General features: G+C 33.0%; 3 protein-coding genes across 3 annotated transcripts; 1 reads left to right on the top strand and 2 right to left on the bottom strand.

The window, feature by feature from the left end:
• The first annotated feature begins 2,825 nt into the window (after positions 1 to 2,825).
• Positions 2,826 to 7,841, top strand: LOC110667650 (uncharacterized). Its single transcript, XM_021828556.2, has 5 exons — positions 2,826 to 2,969; positions 3,532 to 3,664; positions 6,376 to 6,469; positions 7,328 to 7,408; positions 7,490 to 7,841. Exons 1-5 carry the CDS (start codon positions 2,936 to 2,938, stop codon positions 7,625 to 7,627), a joined length of 480 nt encoding a protein of 159 aa, XP_021684248.2. The 5' UTR covers positions 2,826 to 2,935; the 3' UTR covers positions 7,628 to 7,841.
• Positions 7,842 to 9,042: 1,201 nt separating this feature from the next.
• On the bottom strand, positions 9,043 to 9,911 carry LOC110667682 (zinc finger protein 1-like). Its single transcript, XM_021828601.2, has one exon. It carries the CDS (start codon positions 9,779 to 9,781, stop codon positions 9,077 to 9,079), a length of 705 nt encoding a protein of 234 aa, XP_021684293.2. The 5' UTR covers positions 9,782 to 9,911; the 3' UTR covers positions 9,043 to 9,076.
• Positions 9,912 to 11,965: 2,054 nt separating this feature from the next.
• LOC110667666 (26S proteasome regulatory subunit 6B homolog) lies at positions 11,966 to 17,018 on the bottom strand. The gene is made up of 6 exons (XM_021828575.2): positions 16,428 to 17,018; positions 14,707 to 14,937; positions 13,404 to 13,562; positions 13,024 to 13,176; positions 12,757 to 12,840; positions 11,966 to 12,423 (listed from the first exon to the last, which is right to left on the bottom strand). The coding sequence occupies exons 1-6, from the start codon at positions 16,926 to 16,928 to the stop codon at positions 12,289 to 12,291; spliced, it is 1,263 nt and encodes a 420-aa protein (XP_021684267.2). The 5' UTR covers positions 16,929 to 17,018; the 3' UTR covers positions 11,966 to 12,288.
• Positions 17,019 to 17,836: the final 818 nt, after the last annotated feature.

Here is a 17,836-nt window from a genome sequence, read left to right as displayed (position 1 = left end):
CCGACCATAAAATGGACCTTTCAACGGGGAGTTTTTGACTCACCCGACCTGTAAACACAATAAATACTCAATTGGAGAGCTCAGCTCACCCTCCACAGACTCATCAGCATAAAAATAAATGGGAGCTCAGCTCCCTCATCCAATCCATCGACATGCATAAAATATTAAGATTACAGGTCCAAAATAATAATTTAGTTTACAGACCCATATCAAATAAACATTTCTAACACATGCGGAAATTCTAAGATTTAACAAGTTTATACAAACGTTAATAATCGACCTGCGAGGAAGAAAGCAGGTTAATCTAAAAAATATCCTCCTGTGGCCTGAAAAAATATTGAACAGGAGTGAGCGTTCGACTCAGAGAGTAAAATATCAATTGTAACCATAATCTCTATAACTATCTAAAACTAATGCATCCTGTAGAGTGAAATGCAACATCAACAACATTTTTACATCATAACATCAAAAAGGTAATTTGGAGCACTCACACACCCAGTAACATCAATCATAATATATATGGGAGCTGATCCCCTATCTGACTCTCTTAATTCCAATCTGTGCCGTGAAGAACTCATTTCGGACTACCACTTAATAACCAAAACGGGGTCCCAGAGAAGAAATCAAGACGTGTCTACACCGAAGGACCCGGTCACAGCGAAGATATCAAGACGTGTTTAAACGTCATATCCATAGTCCACACCACATCACACGCACGCCAACGCACACACACTGCTCCAAATTACCACAGCAACATACATGGCACTTTCACAGTTATGAATGCAACATAAATCGTGCCTAAAGTTTATCTACATAGATATATGCATATAAGTGATGTATGGGCATGCTTGAACATATAATAATAGTGAAATTACAATTAAAATTAATATTTTACTCACAGACTTGACAACAGTTACTGTGGCGGCTGGGCGGAGGAAGAAAGCTGTCCCGGCTCACCTGACAATTACATTACAATTATTTAATACAAATGACTCAATACAATCAAGAAAAGACCAAATACGTCATAAGTCGTGCCGAAAATCCGGTAGAGTCTCCCCTTTACCTAGGACCTACCAAACCTGCAAAATGGCTCAAAACACACTTCTATATTCACAATCCATATTTCCACAACTCAAGCACATCACACAGCCCCTCCTGGGCCCATCAAATTAGTCACCCATCACAATATGTAAAATTTCAATTTAGTCCTTATAATTGATCATTTTTTCAAAAACTACCCAAACAAGCTCTAAAAATTCTAAAACTTTGACCCGCGGTCCTTAGCAATATTACTAGGCTATTGCAAAAAGAATAATAATTTTCTGAGCTACCACGAATATTTTATGAATTTTTAATCCTATTTAAGCACTAGAAAATTACGAAAAAGCAAGGTTCGGATTTACCTTTGCCGATTCCGACTTCGGGAACGCGCTCGGGACGTCTGACAATGGGGGGTTGCCAAAACCTCTGTCCAATTCGGAGACTTTTCCGGTAACGGGTCTGTCTGGCCGGAAATTCACAGATCTGGTCAACTGTCGAATTTCCACGAATTGAGTATACCTACAAGAAGCCCACAACACGGGGGTTAGTACATAAATTTTTCAGAATTTTCTAAGCTTATTTAATGCTCGAAAAGACACTGCGAAGTTCCGTGAGACCTACCGAAAAACGGTGTCGGAAAAATTTGAAATTTATGTCGCCGCGAAGCTCTCGACGAGTGGAGCGCTCTGGTACTCTCGGTTTTCTCGTGGGATTCACGGTTTGCGAGAAATCTAGCCCGAAAGTCAAAATGGGCTAAAACTTCCCGGGCAAAAATTGGAGAAACCGCTCGATGGATTTTGGTGTTCTTGGTGTCTATGGAAAGCTCTCGACGAGTAGATGATTTTAGACACAAGACTCGGTCCAATTGGTGGCCGGATCTGCCGGATTTTGGCCGGGAAGCCGAGGAGTCGCGCGCGCGCTACGCGTCTGGGGCCGTTTTCCGGCGTTCCAGGCGGCGGCCAGCCGTGGGGTAGGGCTGAGGCGGCGCGCCGGCGAGGTGGGAAGGCAGGGGAGGTGGCGGCGCGACAAGGGGAGGAGGGAGGAGAGAGAAAAGAGAGAGAGAAGGGGAGGAGGTCGGGACGCGCCGAAGAAAAGAGAAGAAGAAAAGGAGTCGGTCCGATTCGATCGGTCCGATCTGGTCCGGTTCGATTCGGCCGGTTCGATTTAGAATACAAAATTTTAAATTTTTACTCTGACTCGGGACCGAAAACGAGGTCCAAAAATTTCGAAAAATTTTTAAAAAACTCAGAAAAATATGTAGACTCCAAATATATTTTTAGTTTTGTCACGTGGTCTTTAAATTAATTTTTAAAAATCATCAAAGTTTATATTTTCGAAAAATCGAATCCGATTTTTAAAATCCGAAAAATCTCAAAAAAATTTTTAAAATTTAAATAAAATTAAAATACTAAAAATACTCATAAAATAATAAAATTTAAATTTTGGGGTGATACAATTAGCAACTTTCTCATCGGCTTTAAATAATTAATTCATTCTTGGACGAGGTGGATAGCCGAAGGCGGATCATCCAAAGCAAAGCCAACAACCGCCTTGGGCTCCACCGAGGGGGGCCGTCGTTATGTGTCTGGTTTTTTAACTTACCCTCGTTGTACACTTTGATAGCACTTTTTTTTTTTAATAAAAATAATACCACAATTAAAATAAAAAATAAGAATAAAATAATAATAAAAAATGACCTTTTGCAATTAAAATATTAAAATATAAAATATGAATAAAAGAAAAAACATTTCCCCATTCTTTTAAACAAAGGGTACATTTGGAAATTAAACTAACTCGGAAACCAAAGTGCTGTTTATAATTTTCGATAATCATTTCTTCCACACTTCTGGCATAAATACTCTTCCCTGTACTCTCTAAACCTTTTCCTTCTATCATGGCGACCGGTTTCGTTCCTTTATCAATCTCAGGTACAAACAATCAACGTTTTGGCAGTAGATCAAGAACATATATATTGGACCTGTTCTTTTGATTTATACTTGATCTTTGCCTTTCTGATATTTAATCTCAACAAATGGATTGCTTCATGTAGATCTTTATAAGTTCTTTAGTTTTCTTAACTCTTCATTTTGTTGTAATAAGAATGATTTGGGGCTGGACTTTTTTGAATGGAGTATGCCACTGGTACTTGGTTTAAAAAGGCTTTAATTTATTATATTAAAGTCTAGGATTTGTATTACATTTTTTTTATGGTATAAGCAAGATTACTGGAAATTGTATCTCTAGGAACTTGTGTAGGTTTTAAATGACAATTAGTACATCAGATGGCACATTGTTACATCAAGATTATATTTTATTGATTAAGTTTTTTGTAACCACAAATAGGCTATAAGTATATGTACATGAACTAGAACGAAAGAATACTTCTGGTCTTGTTATTTGTTGGTTTTTTTTTTTTTTAAAGTGAAGTTGAAAATCTTCCATGGACTCTGATCTTTTGAGAGAGCTCATATTATGGGAATCCTTTTGTAGGTGGATCTCAATTGAAGGCACATGAGCTTTGGTTCTCAAAGTCCAATTCATTTGTAAAAACAACAAAACTGGTAGTTCAAAGGAAGTCAAACCAGGTGGGAAACCGCAAGTTGTCTGTTCGTGCAGAATACAAGTACGTTGTTCTGGTCTCATTTTCTTTATGTAGGACATCCAAATAAATTATATGGGAATGCCTATTGAAGACTATGGAAAGTTAGATACAAGACATTTTATTTCCTGAGTGGTTTTAGTAGTTATAGTCATTTGATCCATTTACTTTCCCTTTATATTTGAATTAATACACATGGTTGAGGGGGGGAAAGAAGCAACTCAGAGTCTGTCTTTGTTTTTCACCTTTGATCTATTTTCTCCAATTTTATTGCATTATCTTTTGGATGAGAATGGGCATAAGTTTGTGAAACTTGGCAAGCGACTAGTTTTGGAGATGGAGAGAAGAAGTTTAGTCAGCTGTTGCACATTTAATTTACTTCATGGTGGCATTGGATTAGGATATACGAGCCCTAAGCTTCAACTCATCCATGGTTAGGAAGGTTGCTTCCTTAACATTGCTGAACTAGCTGTTAAGAAGTGAATGTTAGATAGTTCTTCATCCTTTTTAAAATAAATTGCAAATCTCTATCTGAAGCCATCACTGGCAAGGGAAGTTCATGTTGCTAGTTGCTGATGCGGACATGTGCTTATTTCATGGGTGCCATGTTTATTGCTGCTATTATATCCGTTAGAATTATGACTCAAAATTCTAATGGGATTTGGAGTGAGGGAGAAATATTCCTTAATAAGATGGAGGAATATTTCCTATAATGAGTAGAACTCTTATTTTAGTGTTATTCCTAAATTGAGTGGGACTCCTAATCAGATAAGGATTGAGAGAATTAACACTATAAATAGGAGAATGATGGAAAATGTTATTTGACTTTTGCCCATTGAAGAGAATGACTTTCAGCCCATGGAGTGAGGTTGTCACCCATTGTAGAGAGGGGTTTTGCCAATTGCTGAGGATTTGGCTCTACCCATTGATGAGGGGCACTTGCCCATTGCGGTGGAGAGAGTTTTCGGCTTAAAGTAGAGTAAGGATATAGAATTCAAGAGGAATGTATTCTTGTCCATTGGTGAGATGGTTCTTGCTCATATAGTTGAGGACACCCTTTGTGGTGTAATTTTATAATAGTAAATATATTGGGTTATGTCTAGAGGAGATTGTACTAACTAATATATTTACTATGAACAGTTCGATGTTGTATGGGTTCTTTTGGGTGTAATTAGGTTGATGGGTAGTATAGTTTGAGTTTGTAATTGATGATTCATTATCGATGATAGTGGAAGATAGCATGCTTGTGGATGTAGTCCTATGTTGAGAGGGTGAACCACGTAAATATTGGTGTTTTGTGTGTTTACTTTGTTTTTTTGTAATTTACACGATTCTGCAGTGCATAACAAATTGGTATCAGAGCATGGGAATGATTTTGGTGAGTTTGGTTAAAGGCGGAGCTATTGTGATATGTGAAAAGTTGCACATGCAATAATGATAATGCAAGTTCAAGGTGATGGAGAGATAAAATTTAGGTGGAGCTCTTGATACAAAATCAAGATGATTGATGACGTGAATATTTTTTTGAAGAATAAAACAAGTTACACCTAATATAAAGATTGAAGAATTGATGATTTGAAGAGTTCAAGTTCAAGCATGGAGATTTGATGATTTGATGGCATCCAAGAATTTGAAGTATGCAATGATTGATGGATTTTGAATCAAGGTGGAGATTATTAAAATTATGACTCAAAATCTTAATAGAATTTGGAGAGAGATCTTTTCCTAATTTGAGTGGGAGAAATATTCTTCAATAGGATGGATAAATATTTCTTATAATGAGTTGAACTCTTATTTTAGTATTATTCCTAAATTGAGTGGGACTCCTAATCAGATAAGTATTAAGGGAATTAACACTATAAATAGGAGAATGATGGAAAAAGTTATTTGACTTTTGCTCATTGAAGAAAATGACTTTCAGCCCATGGAGCGAGATTGTCACCCATTGTAGAGAGGGACTTTGCCAATTACTGAGGATTTAGCTCTGCCCATTAGTGAGGGGCACTTGCCCATTGCAGTGGAGAAAGGTTTAGGCCTAAAGTGGAGTAAGGACATAGAATTCAAGAGGAAGAGATTCTTATCCATTGATGAGATGACTCTTGCCCATATAGTTCAAGACACCCTTTATGGTGTAATGTTGTAATAGTAAATATATTGAGTTATGTCTATAGGAGATTGAGAGGAACTAACTAATATATTTACTATGAGCAGTTTGATATTGTATGGGTTCTCTTAGGTGTAATTGGGTTGATAGGTAGTATAGTTTGAGCTTGTAATTGATGATTAATTATTGATGATAGTGGAAGATGGCATGCCGGTAGATGTAGCCCTGAGAGGGTGAACCATGTAAATATTGGTGTTTTGTGTGTTTGCTTTATTTCTTTACAGTTTATACGATTTCGCAGTGCACAACAATATCTCATTCTTTCTTTTTATGATTTAATAAATGTTGTTTTCATAAGGGTTTCTTACCCCTAATCTAATTGATTCTGGAAGGATTTTTTACAAGTATGGCCTAAGTGAGTGGTGTTACGGGTGTTTGTGGAATGTACTCTTTTTCTTTTTAAATTACTCTTTCTTATGGTTTGCATATGGTTAGTCTAGCTTAGTTTTTGTATGGTTCATCTGACTTTTATTATTTTGATATTTATACAATCTAATGTTATACCATCTGAGTGTACCCTGCTTACCCTAGTTTTTGAGATTTGTTTTATCATTTCTTCTGTTATATGCAGTGATGGTAGTAGGGGCAGTGGCAGCGATTTTGTTGCAGGATTTCTTTTAGGAGGCGCCATATTTGGAACTTTAGCTTATATTTTTGCTCCTCAGGTGATTAGATGTTTTTGTTTTAGCATTTTATACTTTTTGGCATTAAAATTTTCCATCAAAGGATCTAAAAAGATGGCAATTCAAGTGATGGATAAGGCAAACATTTCCTTCATTTAAATGCATTACGTAGAAGGGAAAACACAAAAAGACTAATTGCTGCACAATTGCATAACAATTGTTGATGGCACATGACGTCAGGTTGAGTCTTGCGTTTCTGAATCTTGCACGTGGACTACAGTCCATGCTTCTCAAAAATTGTGTATTGTGCATCCATAACATGTGGTAATTAATGAATTGGATGATTGCTTTTTTCTTTTTTTCCTTCTTTTATAACAGGAAGTGTAAAGCTTATGAAGGCTATTACAATGTAATAGCCCTACATCCCTGTTATTCCATCTATAAGCTATGCTTGCAACATTTAAAACTATTGATGTTGAAATGGTGTTTGATAGCACGTTGTTGCCCAATTCTCTGTTGTCCATTCTATGATATGGGCACTCACCCTTGCCTTTGTGTTAGCCAATAAAATGATGATGATATTGGAACATGATTAAACAGTTAATTGGCTGTATTATTTTTATGGTAATATTTCCTTATATATATATTCTGCATTTATAGCTGTATTTTCACTTGATTGCCAGATAGACACAAGTCTCATCTTAATGCCTAATCGTTGCTGAAGCTTCTTCGGTGCATTAAAAAAAAAAAAGGCGGATCCCCCTGTCCATCTACTATATTTGTTCGATGAAGTCAATGGGGATTTTTTTTTGTTGCTTCCTAACTTCGAAATTAGTCCTTTTGAAGCTGGTTTATGTTACAATTGCTGGTTTTATTTAACTATTTTTTCTACTGCTTCAGATAAGAAGATCCCTGCTGAATGAAGATGAATATGGGTTCCGGCGGGCCAAGCGACCAATATATTATGACGAAGGTTTAGAGGTAATATCATTTTCTATTGCTAGTAGGAATTTGCTATGAAATTGATTTAATTTTTAACATTCTTCACTTTCCTGAAAGCAGATGACCAGGCAGACCTTGAATGCAAAGATCAGCCAACTGAATTCTGCTATCGACAATGTATCTTCACGTTTGAGAGGCGGCAATAGTTCACCTCCTATGCCTGTCGAAACTGATCCTGAGGTAGAAGTTAGCATGTGAGATTTGTTTATGTTTCTTCATTATAATCTCTCAGACCAAATACTGTTTGAAAAACAGATATGGTTGTATTTATCGGGGGTTTAGCTTCTTCTTGTTTAACTGAGAATACAAGTGTTATAGTTAGCATTATAGCAGCATACAACACTGGCATTTTTCATGTAGACTTGAGAGTTTGAGGGTTTATAATAGCCTCCAAGTCTGTTCTCTTTTTTAATTTTCTTATAGTAATTTCTATTGTCATGTGACAAAAGGCTTTTTTGGGAGTTAGCAGCTGCTTTTGTTTGTTATTTAAACATGATTGTAATGAATGATTCTGTGAAAAATAGTTTGCAACTCTTTTTACAAAAAATTTTAATTTTTAAACAAAAATAAATAGCATTAGCATAGGAAGATGACAACGGAAAAATCTTTTTTTATTGATAATTTATATTTTGAATAAATTTTTAAACATTTTATATTTAACTAATTATATATATATATATATGGATAGCAAGTATTCATTACCTAAACTTAAATTCGATTATGTATTATAACTCATTCTATTAATTATTGAATTGAATTAAATATTTAAAAATATTGACTCTTTATCATGCTTATGGTTGGCATAGGTGAACCCATTGTTCCTTGAAAGCGTTGTAGAATTTTCATTTAGAGGCTGACATAACTCATTCTATATTTGTAGCTGAAGACTACTGAATCTTGATAAACAACCCTTACACAATCTGGGTGTTCAATGTCTCAAATGCTTTGTGCACATCTTGCAATGAAAATTCACAGGCTCAACAAGTTGGAAGAATTCCTCTCCAAAAGTATAATTGTTATGAATGGCCTCTCAATTTAAACAATTGGGCATAGGAAACCGTGGTTAGGAACACTATATAATCAAATTTGGGTTAAGATATCTCAAATAATTTCGTTATATTTTACGCTTTTTGAAAAAGCATCATTTATCGAGCACAATTGAAAAGTCAAATTTTAATTTACTGTGAGCTCATATTTTTATAATGATTTTTTTTATATATATATGAGCACAATATTATTAAACATATTTATTTATTATTAATTTTACATTAGTAATATAAAAAAAATTATATAATGTAATATTACGTATTTTTATATAATATTAATAATTTTTATGTAAAAATAATAAATGAATATATTTAATAAATTTTAATGAGTACAATGTTGCACTTCTTAGAAAAATCGTTTCGGTAAACATAAAAATCTCAGTTTAATTTCTCTTAAGAGAATGATATTTGTGAACTTAAGTAATTGTAAATTCAACAAACTGAAATTTTGCAAACTTTATTAAATGAAACTAGTTAAACACCAACATTACAACAAATGACAATAAAGGAAAAACAAATTAACACACATCATGATTATTCAAAGGTTGATGGACAAGTCATGACTTGCAAGATCACAGTGAGGGTTCCCAGAAGCAGTAATTCATGAAGGATCAAGATGACCACCAATCCTACCAGCAGAGCCAACATTCATATTAGCAAGTGAAGAACTCTCAAATCTGCTACCAATTGGAGGCCTACGATTCATTCCAATGGTGTCCAGAGGTGGAAATGCAGCACCAGTACCCCCACAATTGTCCTGCATGGACACCTGTGGGTTCAGGGTAGGAGGTCTGGCCCAACCTTCGTAGGCAAACCCAGGCACCCCGTGATGGAAGGGGTATCGATAAGGTGGTCTATGAATCAAGGAGTACATGCTAATGCCATGACTGGGAAATACTCCTGTGGCTGCTGCAAATGGATACAAGGAAGCATCCATGAATCCATAAGGGACTAAATCTAGTCCTTTCTCTCTTCTCTGCAATGCTCGTTCACGTTTGTGAGCATTTTGATGCCCACCTAATGCTTGAGAGTTGGAGAATTTCTTGTTGCAGTATTTACAAACGAACTGACGTTTTGTCTTCTTGGCATTCTCATTCCCTTGAGTTGCTGATTCCAAAGCCTTTGCAGAACCATGATCAAAAACACCAAACAAATTCAGCTCTAGCTTGGATTCATCAGCTTCATTATTGAAAAGCTTAAGATCAAGCAAGGGATCTGTCTCCACAGGTTTTCTCATGGGTTCTTCTTGGACCTTCCCTTTCATTTTCTTGTCATCAACATCTCTGTGTAAGCTCTCTTCTGACATTGTAGTGATGGATTTTGAATAAGACTCAAAGGTGGAGTTTCAACTTGTTTGGCATGAAAGAAAATAGGAGATGAGTGATTTATAAAAAGAGAGCAATGAATTTTGAATTTTCCACAAATGGAAGAATATCTCCATTGAAATTATTGCATCCCATAAAAGCTAAATATTAAAAAAAAAAATGCCAATTAACTTCTTAAAAAAATCAAAAGATAAATTACAAAAATAAATTAGTTTCTTCAAATAAAAATCATTAATTAAAATTTCTAACATTAACAAAATTTTAGTATAATTTTAAGATTATAAAATAAAAATTAAATTATATAATTAAAATAAAATAATAAAAAAGAGGTTGAAATGGTAGGATACTAAAGCAAAAGTTAAGCTTGATGAGGTTTGTGAGTGTGCAAACGTGTCAACTACAACTCAGCTTGCCTTGTATTTATAAAAGATCAAGAGAAATGTTACATTTACTTTCCAAATAAATGTTTATCTTAATAATTCTGTAAATTTTTGGTGTATTTATATAGAAAAATTGTATGCTCTTATCAATTATCAATCAATGTTTTTTGGAAATATTTTTAGTGTTCGTACAACTTGGTACATATTTATCAATAATTAAAAAAAAAAGTAGGTCCATATTTTATATATATATATAACCAGTAAAATATCAACATATGTTAGAATTTTAGATAAAATTTATTATTTTTTAGTAAAATTTTTTCATGATTTCAAATAATATTTTTTGTTCATCACTGACATTTTTTATAAGTTATTTTGTTTAATTATCTATCATTTTTAGAAGATAAAAGAGTATATATTATTTTTTTTTTTAAATTTTACTCTTATCTCTACTAACTATAATAACTATTTGTATAATTTGTTATATTTTACTTTCTTTTTTAATTAGATGAGATAAATGATATTTTATTATATATAAGTGTTTTAATTACTTTTTAAATCACCGCTTTAATTATATGATTTTTTTTGTTAATACATTGATTAAAGCTTATTTTATATATATATATATATATATATATATATATATATATATATATATATATATATATATATACCCATTAGAAAAATGGTTAATTATAGATTAAATGGATTTCAATTTTTGATTTCATTGTTTGATTTTAGGGAGCATATAAAAAAAGTGAATTTCTATATAAAAAAAAATTACATGAATATAACATTATCAAATTTGATTAAATAGAAAATATTTTTAATAAGATTTATGTAATACTTTGAAATTTGTCTATTGTTGCCAAATTTTATATATTACACCATTGAAAATTATATTATATTATTTTTATTTTAATAATTTTATCTAGAAAGGCAATTTAGTAAAAAAAAAATATATATTTTTAATGTTAAATATGGAAGGAACACATGAATTTGGAAATCAGTCCACAGAAATCTTAAATATAAAATGTGAATTTAGGTACTAAATCATAATTTCATTGGCACTAAATATGGTTAAAATAGAAAACAAATTATATAATTCTGATAATGTTTTCTTTATTATTTAAGTACAATACAACAACAATTAAGTATTAAATTTAATTTAAAATTAAATATAAAAATTCTTTTTGATTATTGAATTTTATTTATAATTAAATCCACATCAATGTAGCTTTACTTATTTGAAGCTATATATAATTCTTATCTACTAAATAATACCTTTTTTTTAAAAAAGCAAAATATCATTTGTATTTTTCATTCTTCATATTGGAAATTATATTATCTTTTGCGTAATTTTTCATTGGACAAAAATTCTCTTTTAATTCTTTTTCATTGTTCCAAAAATTAATAATTATTTTTTATATAATAAAAAAATTCATTATTCAAATTTATTAAAATATTTAAAAAAAAAGCCAAAATTTGTTATTCTCAACCATTCAAACAGACCACATATTTTCTCCGATTCTTGCTCCATGTTTTGCTTTGCTGTCCTCATTTCTCAAATATATATATATATTATCAAAACTCTTTTCTCAAATACATAAGAGAGATAGAAGCGATAATTTCTGTACAAAAACACCTAATGGTACAAAATTAATAACAATTAATTACTACACTTATAATTTTTAAATATTTATATCTTTTTTAGGAAACTAAATGTTAATATTGAGAGTTTAAATTAATAATTATCTTTAAAGGTTAAAACTAAAAAGAGCAACATTTTAACTCTTAATTTTTTTAACTTTTTATCAAACAAGGGAAAACCGAATGGAAATAATAATTAGTTAGAGTTGAAGTCAAATAATATGGCATGAGGCGTACATAAAACACAACACCTTGAAAAGGGGGGGAAGAAAATGTTCATAAAAGATTATATCCTATGAGCTATTAAGCTTTCTGCACCTACAAGTTGCAATGACTCCAACGGATGCATCTCTGGCTACTGCCAATCCCATAAAGAATGACATACAAGGGCAAATTCAAAATTTTCAGCAATCAGTCATCAGCAGGGGATCCCCATGTGCTTCAGCTCTCTTCACTCTTCATTTGTAGAATTCAAAGTCGGTATCGGGCTTCTTCACATTGGTTCGGTAACCTTTCTCAAAGTCCTTTGGGAGTATGACATACCTGTTCTTGCGAACAGCATGCATCCCTGCTTCCTGACAAATAGCTGCAATCTGCAAAAAGCCATGCAATTAGGATATTTATAGCAGCTAATGCCAAACGCTGGTTCAAATCACAACTTATTTATCACATTAACAAGCTGCCTAAATTTTGAACAATCCTCAGCCATTACCTACCTAACCCACTTGCGAAGCGCCCCAAGAACAGAATCATTAAGCAACCATATATTTGCTTTCGATTTTTTAGTGTCTTCTATAATCCCCAAGTAAGACATTTAAACCACAGTTGGGTAAAGTAACCCAACGAAGAAAATATGATAACAAAAACCCGTATAAAATGAAGATTAAAAAAGAAGGGATTCCTGCATAAAAAGCAAGACAACAAACCTCAGCAGCACTGATTTTGTCTGGCCGAGAAACATAATCCTCCAAGTCTACCTCATCACTGAGATTCATTTTAGAAGTGCAAACCTGTGCAGGAGGGGAAAAACAAAACCCTTAAAATCCATTTAACTTGTAATGGAAACCAACACGTAACATAATAATGAAACACAAAAACACCATCAAACCCTCTGAAGAGTTCAAACGGGATAAAGTTCGAAGCTCCAAGTAATGATTAACACTTATTGCCACATCAAATAATAAATAAATTACCTGGAAAACAAGCCTCTTTTGCCGTCTATCAGGCAATGGAAATTCAATTTTCCGGTCAAGTCTTCCAGGACGAAGAAGTGCAGGGTCCAAAGTGTCTGCACGATTTGTTGCCATTATTACCTTAACATTCACTGTCTGGTCAAACCCATCCATCTAAAGTAGAATGCACGCAAGTCAATGAGCTGATTAAGGATCATTTACAAAAACCAAATATAAACTCGATATCATAATTTCACTGCGAGTGTATAATGTTCTATACCATAGAAGTTCAACCTGAATCTATATGGGGGCCTCGCGTTAGGCCTAGCTTGTGTAGGCTATCCTTCACACCTATGGTTTAACTCATAAACTTGAAACTCTAAGTAAACTCATACTCATACCTGATTCAGAAGTTCCATCAAGATTCGTTGGACTTCTCTATCAGCCCCAGTTTGAGCATCAAACCTAGCAGTAGCAATAGCATCTACCTCATCAATGAAAATAATTGCAGGGGCATTCTCCTTAGCAAGGCGAAAAACATCACGAACCATACGGGGGCCCTGAAGTAAAGAGAGGAAAATTATTATTGAGCAATACAAATCTAAACATGATAAACAAAGTCATCTGCCAAGCAGAATAACAAAATTGCAAACCAATACTAGTATTTCATAGTTAGCGAAATCCACAGCGAAAGTATATTAAATGTCATAAAAAAGAAAGCAACTGCTCCTCCTAAGGGAGCATTTGTCTTGGGATAAATGGGGCTATGTGTTACTCCAGCAACAATTTATCCCCTTTAACAGTGTTTAGTATAATACAGTTAAAGCTTAACCAGCTAATCATTTACCACCAAACATGCTGAATCAATAATTCATTACTCCTGAGAGTTAGTGTGACAACGGAAAGAAGAAAGAGCTTAAGGTGAATGAAAAAGGTTAAAGAAATATCATTCCACTTCATCTTCTCCTTCAATCTTGATCAGCACTATCTCTAACCAGATTTTTAATCTTCAATTCATTTTGAAATAAAGAAAAATAACAGATATATCTCTCTTTCCCTACCTTACACAGCCTGTTAAAAATATGATCATTTAATGGAACTAATTTGTTCTAGACTTGGACTTGGGTTCAGTTCATTTGATATAAGAAAAGTTCTCATCTGTAGAAGTTTTCCTATTGTTGCCCTCTTGAATCACTTTATTCATTGTTGAAGTTTCGAGATAAGTTTCAATCACTAAAGGAGAAGAGAGCAATTGTTCTATTGCAATTGTGTACTCTGTTCAAATTGATCTGAATTCATTTAAAATTGCCAAAAGAAGAAATCTAATTACTTTTAAACTTTGTACCAAACATAAGTAACCATTATTAGGTTAATAAGTATCCTTCATCTCCCAATGGTTAATAAAGTAATGGTTAAACGCTTCTCCCAGACATGGTTAATAGATGTAACGATTACAACCTAAAAACTTTTTTTTAAGCCTATAAAAAAATGCACTTTTAAGTCCTAAAATACACAATTAAACGAGATGAGAATGCTTATAAATATCATAGCTTTACCATCACATACAAGTGGGGAAGAGAGAGAGCCTCAGTGCATGAGGCCTCCCTCACCTCAGGCTCTACAAAAGGTCAGATATACCCAGCCTCTAGCATTGAAATGATAAACAATTCGAAAAAAAAAAAAATGTGAAGCTTTAAAACATACCTCACCCAAATACTTCTGAACAAACTCAGAGCCAACAACTCTAATAAAAGCCGCTGTTGTATGATTAGCCACAGCCTTGGCAAGCATGGTTTTTCCAGTGCCAGGGGGGCCATAAAGCAAGACACCACGAGGGGGATCTATTCCAATTTGCTTGTACAGTTCATGGTGAGTCAGTGGTAACTCCACTGCCTCACGAATTTCCTGCTTTTGAATGTCACATCCACCAATGTCCTTCCAAAACAAAAAGAATAGAAAAAAAGAAATAAGTGTCCCTGAAGAACCTAATATGACACAAACGTTACACAAATTACTTACCAATTGAGTAGGAGAATTCTTGAAACTAAAATCATTACTTGCAATATTTACACAAACCAAACAATTATTTCTGAAATTGCTGATTATGGTAGTTTACAAATGCCCCCATCATAGTCTAGAATGAAAGGAATCGATCCTATAAGAACATTGCAATAGAAAAAGAGAATGACAGGAAAAAGTAAAAAATCAAAATATGCTTGAAATACATCTTCAAAGCCTTCCGATAGCAATTTTACACAGTGGAAGTTCATAAAAATTCTATATTCTTGTAGTTGGATGAGGTTTGCATCACCTTACCAATATTTAGTATGGATCAAGAAAATAATAGGTGTAACCCATGAAGAATCACAGGCAGTAAGAAAGAGTTACCAATCAAGTTTCCCAATTACTTTCTAACGCATTGAACAAAAGATCAGGAGGTAAGTCTCACTTGTGACATCACCATTCTAAGCAGAGGAATGCAACCAAAACAAGGTTTCTTAGGCAATGCCATTAACAAATTAGTATGGAATTACTTGGCCAATGATAAATTGCCAATTTGGTTTTTCAGCAATTCCTAAGTCAATAACTTTATTCAAGATAATTGAAGACAAATACTATTACAATTTATATTCATATAATTCTTATTTAATACAACAGTATCTATGTAGTGCCCAATTATTGTTTCTTATTCTTTTTAACAACAACAGTGTTGCTACATTCCACCAGAGTTTGGGATTTAACAAAGACCTAAAAAACTTCAAAATCCCAGTTTCTCTACTCCAAATAAATTCTTGGGACTTTTTTCCAACAGACACCAAAAGCACAGAAAAGCACAACGCTACACGTTCTCCAAAATACACACGCAAGGATAAAATTTGCTAATAAGCAAGCATTACCATTCAACAGTCGCTGATAATCCCAAAAGCTCAAAATCATGAATAATTAAATTCTAATAAGCAAAAAATTTTCCATCCAATTACTAATCCCAGACAAGAAAGCAAAATTGAAATAAATAAAAGAAAAAAATTAATTGAGTTCAATCAACATAAAAAGCTAGACTGTGTTTGGTCTTGACACGCAAGAAAAGAGACTACAACTAAGAAAACACGTACCTTCAACAACCCCTCTCTAGCATCAATATTTTTACAATCGCAAACTTATTGCAACATAATACACATTTTTTTTAAAATAAAAAACACAACATGATATAACGTAATATATTAGATCTCCAAAACCACAGACCAAACAAGTACAATGATGCAAACCCTACAACCCAAATTCCAAATGCTAAAATTCATTCTGCGTTGTAAAATCCCTAATTGCACAATCATGAGACCGGGAAATTTAACAATAAAAACCCAAGTCGCAAAACCCTAATTCACTTTTAAAAAATAATTAAAAATTTTTTGCAAAATTGGACTTACATTATAAGTGACATCAGGTTTCTCTGACTGGCTGAGTAGAGAAATACTGGAATCAGCCTCAGGAGGCAACACATCTACAAGGGCATTGGAATGCCGGTGCAGAGCGACTGAAGCAGAGGGCTTCAAGAGCTCCCTATTAATGGTGCTAAGAATCCTCACATAGTAATTAGAGCCAGTGGTGGAGCCCACAATACCATTGTTTTGGTCTACCATCTCCATAAACTGACCGATGACGAGCGGCACCGACTGGATCCGCTTGACCTCTTCCTGAGCACGAAGGAGCTCACGCTTCAAATTCTTCTGCTCGTCTTTGACATACTCTTCTTGGATATCGATGAACTCGAGCTGACGCTGAAGAGACTTTAGGCGACTGTAGAGGTCGTCTTCATCGCCATTGGATAGGTCGGCGAACGCTTGTTGGAGGTCCGATCTCGAAGAGGAGATCGACGGAGGAAGCTCCGGTGCGGGCTTGGGGTCCAGAGCCATTGCTGATGACGCCATCACCTGAGAAGGAGAAAAATCCGATGGATTGATATAGCTTTGCTCTGCCAAGAACTCCAACCCGAATGTGTTTTGGGTGACCAGCAAGAAACGCCACGACTTTTAAATTAGAGTGTCATTTTGGCTAAGCCAGCCAGACTTTCGATTGGACGAAAACACCCCTAATACCAATTTTTTTTATTGGATAATTAATTATTAATTTTTAATTATAAAAAATAAAAATAATTTATAATTTAATCATACTAAAATTAGAGTTTAATTTCTGATTACTATAAAAAAATTAGTTAATATTCTAATGTTGTATTTAGTAAAAATTTAAAAAATTAGAAGTTGAATATTATTTTTATAAATTTTAAGTTTTAAAAAAATAATTATTAATTTTTATCTTTAAAATTAATATTTAATTTTTTAACAAGAAATAAATATTAATTAGATGGGAAATTATTTTTTAAAAATATTTAAATAATATTAATAAAAAATTAAAATTTATAAAATAATATTTATTTTTTATTAATTTTTCACCAAAATTTTTTTAAATATATTTTTATTAATAAAATAATTTAATTCTCCTGTATATCTATTAATTTTTAATAATTTAATTTATTACTTTTTATAATAACATACTCATGTAATTTTAACATTTGCAGTAATTTTTTAAATTTAAATTAATTATTTTAATTATAATTAATTAATAATATATTTTAATAAAATAATTATTTTATTAATAAAAGTATATTTTAAATATAAATTTATTTTTACAAAAAATATAATAATTAAATTATCATTTTTATTAATTGTAAAATATCTAAAAATAAACATGTAGATAATATTAAATATATCACCATTGGAATAGATCCAAGCCGTTCAATTCCATTACCAGTTAAATCTCGCGGCACTTCCATTTCGTA

The sequence above is a fragment of the Hevea brasiliensis genome, chromosome 5 (genome assembly GCF_030052815.1).
Source record: "Hevea brasiliensis isolate MT/VB/25A 57/8 chromosome 5, ASM3005281v1, whole genome shotgun sequence".
Lineage (NCBI taxonomy): Eukaryota > Viridiplantae > Streptophyta > Magnoliopsida > Malpighiales > Euphorbiaceae > Hevea > Hevea brasiliensis.
This window is presented reverse-complemented; position numbering and strand designations above follow the sequence as displayed.

Excerpts from the sequence above, each read along its gene's own strand:
- LOC110667666 (XM_021828575.2), bottom strand. The coding sequence starts at position 16,928 with ATGGCGTCATCAGCAATGGCTCTGGACCCCAAGCCCGCACCGGAGCTT. Across the intron at positions 13,563-14,706 it reads TTCAGAAGTATTTGGGTGAG|GGCCCCCGTATGGTTCGTGA; the intron begins GTATGTTTTAAA and ends TCTTTACTTCAG. Across the intron at positions 12,841-13,023 it reads AAAAGAGGCTTGTTTTCCAG|GTTTGCACTTCTAAAATGAA; the intron begins GTAATTTATTTA and ends CCTCCTGCACAG.
- LOC110667650 (XM_021828556.2), top strand. The coding sequence starts at position 2,936 with ATGGCGACCGGTTTCGTTCCTTTATCAATCTCAG. Across the intron at positions 2,970-3,531 it reads CGTTCCTTTATCAATCTCAG|GTGGATCTCAATTGAAGGCA; the intron begins GTACAAACAATC and ends ATCCTTTTGTAG. Across the intron at positions 3,665-6,375 it reads TCTGTTCGTGCAGAATACAA|TGATGGTAGTAGGGGCAGTG; the intron begins GTACGTTGTTCT and ends TGTTATATGCAG.
- LOC110667682 (XM_021828601.2), bottom strand. The coding sequence starts at position 9,781 with ATGTCAGAAGAGAGCTTACACAGAGATGTTGATGACAAGAAAATGAAA.